General features: G+C 52.7%; 1 protein-coding gene across 1 annotated transcript in view; it reads right to left on the bottom strand.

The window, feature by feature from the left end:
* The window catches only part of dab2ipb (DAB2 interacting protein b), a 74,828-nt gene that overhangs the window by 16,523 nt on the left and 53,303 nt on the right, over positions 1–5,002 (bottom strand). Inside the window, exons 5-6 of the mRNA XM_084441962.1 lie at positions 4,218–4,772; positions 33–196 (exon numbers count right to left, since the gene is read on the bottom strand). Of these exons, the coding sequence (XP_084298088.1) occupies positions 33–196; positions 4,218–4,772 (719 nt within the window). The remainder of the gene's footprint in view (positions 1–32; positions 197–4,217; positions 4,773–5,002) is intronic.

The raw sequence follows: 5,002 nt of genomic DNA, 5'->3' as shown, positions 1-5,002 counted from the left end.
TCCGGCGGCCGAAACAGAATGATAACGTCAACCGGACAGCGCCTCCTTCTGGCCCGCTCTCCGCAGAAGGACACGTCGTCGCTGGCGCCGTCTCCCGACAGACCGCCGGGACAAGAGCGCGACCGGAGCCGGGTTCCGAAACGGCCGCCGCCGCCACCGTCTTGATATGCCGTTCCCGTGCTGTTAAGAGCATTTTCTACCGACGCAGAGAGAAACCGGGCCGCTCCTACGCCACAGACAGGGTCGTTGTTGTTTGTTGAGTTGTTGTTGTTGTTGCCGCAAGCGGTAGTGTCCTGGCGATGGTGGACCGGGATCAGGGAGGGAGAATCGGTCGCCCTAGGGCCTCGAGACACAATCACAGACCCCCATAACGCAATTACTAGTCCACTTCCTCATGCATAGACCCAACAAAATGACCTCTAATCTTCCATTAATGTCTTGTGATGTGACGTGTGTGTGTGTGTGTGTATGTGTGTGTGTGTGTGGCGTGGCAAGACTGGGGTGACGACCGCTACGTCCACCTGACATCCCATCATACAGCCCTGGTCGGAGACGCAGAAGAGAAAGAGAGAGAAAGAGAGAGAGAGAGAGAGAGAGAGAGAGAGAGAGGAGGGGGGGCGAGTGACTAAGACTAACTGAAGGGAGAGATTGAAAGCGAAAAGCAGAAAGGGAGAAATAGAGAAGTAGAAATAGAAGGGGATAGGGAAAGATAGATGAGAGAGAGAGAGAGCGAGAGAGAGAGAGAGAGCGAGAGAGAGCGAGAGAGCGTCTGCGAATCAAACAGCCAATCAGTACCTGCACACCTTGTCACACTTAGACACTGCCATCTCCCTCTCTGGGACATGAAAAATGAAAATCATCATAATTACAGCTTTGGTTATTGGAGGGGAGAGGGAAGGAGGGGAGAGGGGAGGAGGGGAGAGGGGAGGGGAGAAGAGGAGACGGGATGAGAGGAGGCAGAGAGGACAAGGAAAGAGGAGAGGAGAGGAAAAAAGAGGACGAGTAGAGGAGAGGTGAGTGACTTCACTTCACGCTGGTATTAATAGAATCAGGAGCGTGATGATGGATGAGAGGGGGATGTAGAGAGAGACTGAGGAGAGAGAGAGAGAGACTAGGGAGAGAGAGAGCGAGCGAGATATACTGTGACCGGACTACAGATCAAAGACCGAGGCTGTCTCTCCAGACGCTACGACAGTCCAACAGCCACAGGACTGGACACGCACAAGAGGAGAGTTTTGACTCGACACACGCACACACAGTGCAGCGTGGGTCTGCAGTCTGCAGACTTTATCTTTGGTCATGCAAGATGGCGGAGGGCCTAAGAATAGCTGGGTTTACTGAGTTAGGACCACACCCTGGGCAGCAGGGCCGAGTGGAGCCTGGCCCAGGGCTCAATGTACTGAGCACCGTGAAATAGACACACCACTGGGATAAGAACAAACACACTCAGACAGACAGACAGACAGACAGACAGACAGACAGACAGACAGACACCCGCCCCCAAACACAATGATCTGGAACCTGCTTTGAAGCCTGCACTGGCAGACATGCATGCACACACACACACACACACACACACACACACAGAATAGGACATCTTAAGGCCAGCCTAGCAAGGATCTGACCGTGTGTGCGTGTGTGTCTGGAGGGACAGTGCTGTGTAGTGCAGGGTTTCTGAGGTAAAGGGATTTAGATGTGTGTGTGTGTGTGTGTGTGAGAGAGAGAGAGATAGAGAGTGAGAGAGACACACACACACACGCACACACACGAAGAGATGAATAAACCAGCCAATAAAGCCTTTGAACTGGGAATTTCAAGGTTTCAAGGTTCCAGTTTTATGTGCTGTGTACACGCTACACACATACTAGGGATTTGACAGAGAGCTGCGACTGAGAGAGAGAGCGAGAGAGAGAGAGAGAGAGAGAGAGAGAGAGAGAGAGAGAGAGAGAGCGGTCGATGGAGCGGGCAGGTGGACCAGAGATACTGGTCTCCTGGCATGTGGGCAGCAGGGAGATGATGTGAACGGCCCCGTATTCCTCCTCTCCTGCAGAACACAGTCTGCGGATGTAATTAAATCTCCCGGTGCCTCCCTGCGGTCTTAAAGGCATCCTTCAGACCCGGGCCGGTTCCTTTAGTAGCTCCGGCTTTGTGCTGAGATTAATGGCGTCTTCTCTATGACAGACTGCGCTCACAAAGAGAGAAGAGAGAGAGAGAGAGAGAGAGAGAGGGAGAGAGAGGGAGGGAGAGAGAGAGAGGGAGAGAGGGAGAGAGGGAGAGAGAGAGAGAGAGAGCGTTCCGGCAGAAGTCAGGGACTGCTGAGCTGTGGTCTGCTGCTGCAGACATTCTATCTAGCCCCCCCCCCTCGCCACCCCCCCCCCCCCCCCCCTTCCCCCATACCCCTCGTGAAAAGCTTGGAACGCCATTCCTGCGCCGGCATTAATATTAGATGACCTGTCTCCGTGGGAAACGAACAACGGAGCGATGGAGGGCGGAGAAGGAGGAGGGAGAGAGAGGGAGAGAGAGACAGAGAGATGGAAGGAAGAGGGAAGCGAAGGGTTTCATGGGTTTCTGAGATGCAGGAATTAACGAGGGCTAATTAACGACGTGGCCTGTCTCCTGAGGGCCGGAGCTGCATCGGAAACAGCCAGTCAGAACAGACAGTCAGAACAGCCAGTCAGAACAGCCAGCCCAAACAGCCAGTCAGAACAGCCAGTCAGAACAGCCAGTCAGAACCGCCAGTCAGAGCAGACAGCCCAAACAGCCAGTCAGAACAGCCAGTCAGAACAGCCAGTCAGAACAGCCAGTCAGAACCGCCAGTCAGAACAGCCAGTCAGAACAGCCAGTCAGAGCAGACAGCCCAAACAGCCAGTCAGAACAGACAGTCAGAACAGACAGCCCAAACAGCCAGTCAGAACAGCCAGTCAGAACAGCCAGTCAGAACAGACAGCCAGGACAGACAGCCCAAACAGCCATTCAGAACAGCCAGTCAGAACAGCCAGTCAGAACAGCCAGTCAGAACAGCCAGCCAGGACAGCCAGTCAGAACAGCCAGTCAGAACAGCCAGTCAGAACAGCCAGCCCAAACAGCCAGTCAGAACAGCCAGTCAGAACAGCCAGTCAGAACAGCCAGCCCAAACAGCCAGTCAGAACAGCCAGTCAGAACAGCCAGTCAGAACAGCCAATCAGAACAGACAGTCAGGACAGCCAGTCAGAACAGCCAGTCAGAACAGACAGCAAGGACAGACAGTCAGAACAGACAGTCAGAACAGACCAGCACAGCCAATCAGAACAGACAGACAGAATTCAGCAAATCTTTCCTTTTCTTCACCCAGCTGACCAGAAACACATGAATGAGTGTGGCTGTCCTGGTACCTCTTTCCTCAGAGTGTCTCTCTGACAAACTAACCAGAGCCAAGATGGCGTCGTCAAAACAGCTCCGTTGTGTACCTCTGTTAACAGATGTTCCAGATACTGTACACAGTAAAGAAGCTCTCACATACTATAGCAGCAGAGAGAGAGAGAGAGAGAGAGAGAGAGAGAGAGCAGGCAGCCTGGTACTGTAGCTATGACGCATTATTGGAGGGGCAATGACCAATAAGACGGCTGTCCTGTAACGATAACCGGTATAATGATAAACCGTGAGTAAATGTGATTACATTTATTGTGATAATTGTATCATTAAAACCGTGCTTGATTGCCCCGCTTTTGAAAAACTCACTGTAAATACTGTCCAGCATCAACCAAAGCTAGCAGTCCCAAAGACCCATTTTTTTATGTTAATGTAAAAAAAGTGCTATTGCTGCTAATTGTATTTGTGGTTTTCAATATAAAACTTGGTGAAATTATTACAGTGTGTGTATCGGTAGTTTTAGAAACTTTTAAGCACAGTTTACAATACCGCGATAATACTGATAACAGTGATAATTTTGGTCATTATAATTGTGATATGACATTTTCACACCGTAACATCTCTAGCAGCATCCTACCTTCAATCAATCAATCAATCAAAGCTTTATTTGTATAGGGCATTTCATATCCAGAGGAAACACAATGCGCTTTACAGAGAACAAGGGAGGTGGGCAGATGTCCCACCCCTACATATTCCCTTGGCTTTGCCCGCGCTCTGTAGAACGTGGACCAGGGCGCAGGCCATCCTCCTTGTTCTAGGGTACTAGTATGTAGTGTATAAGGCTTAGTGTATAGCGTGCAGCATCCTACCTTGGCTTTGCCCGTGCTCTGTAGAATGTGGACCAGGGCGCAGGCCATCTCCTCCTTGTTCTTCACGCTGATCCCGGGCTCCAGGACGGAGCAGAGCAGCATGTAGTTGTTGGTGGTGTACTCAGCGAACTCCTTGTACAGCTCCATGGGCAGGATGCTCATGCTCTGGTACCGGGCCTTGATGCGCACCATGGGCCCGGGGGTCTTGCCCTTGCCGGGGTTGGGCGTGCTCACCGGGTACCACTTCTCCACAAACTGCCGCCCGGTGACGGCGGCGACGGGGATGCTGACCAGGCCGATGTAGTTGTTCTTGTCTTTCTTCTTCTTCTTGTCCGTGTCCTTGTACAGGTGGGCGGTGATGCTCTTGACCGCCGGCAGGTTGTTGAACTCGAAGTGCTCGCCCCAGAACACGTTGTCGGTCTTCAGCTTGCAGGTGGTCCGGGCGTAGAGCACGTCGTCCAGGCACAGCTCGCAGAAGTACTTCTTCTTGGCGGGCAGGTCCTTGGCCTCGATGATCCACAGCTTCAGCAGGTTCTCCACCCGACGACTGTTGTCCTGGAACACAACACGGGGGAGTGGTTAGCTGGGAGAGGGAGTGGTTAGCTGGGAGAGGGAGTGGTTAGCTGGGAGAGGGAGTGGTTAGCTGGGAGAGGGAGTGGTTAGCTGGGAGAGGAGGTGGTTAGCTGGGAGAGGGAGTGGTTAGCTGGGAGAGGGAGTGGCTAGCTGGGAGAGGGCGTGGCTAGCTGGGAGAGGGTGTGGTTAGCTGGGAGAGGGAGTGGTTAGCT

This window comes from Borostomias antarcticus (genome assembly GCF_949987555.1).
Source record: "Borostomias antarcticus genome assembly, chromosome: 8".
Lineage (NCBI taxonomy): Eukaryota > Metazoa > Chordata > Actinopteri > Stomiiformes > Stomiidae > Borostomias > Borostomias antarcticus.
This window is presented reverse-complemented; position numbering and strand designations above follow the sequence as displayed.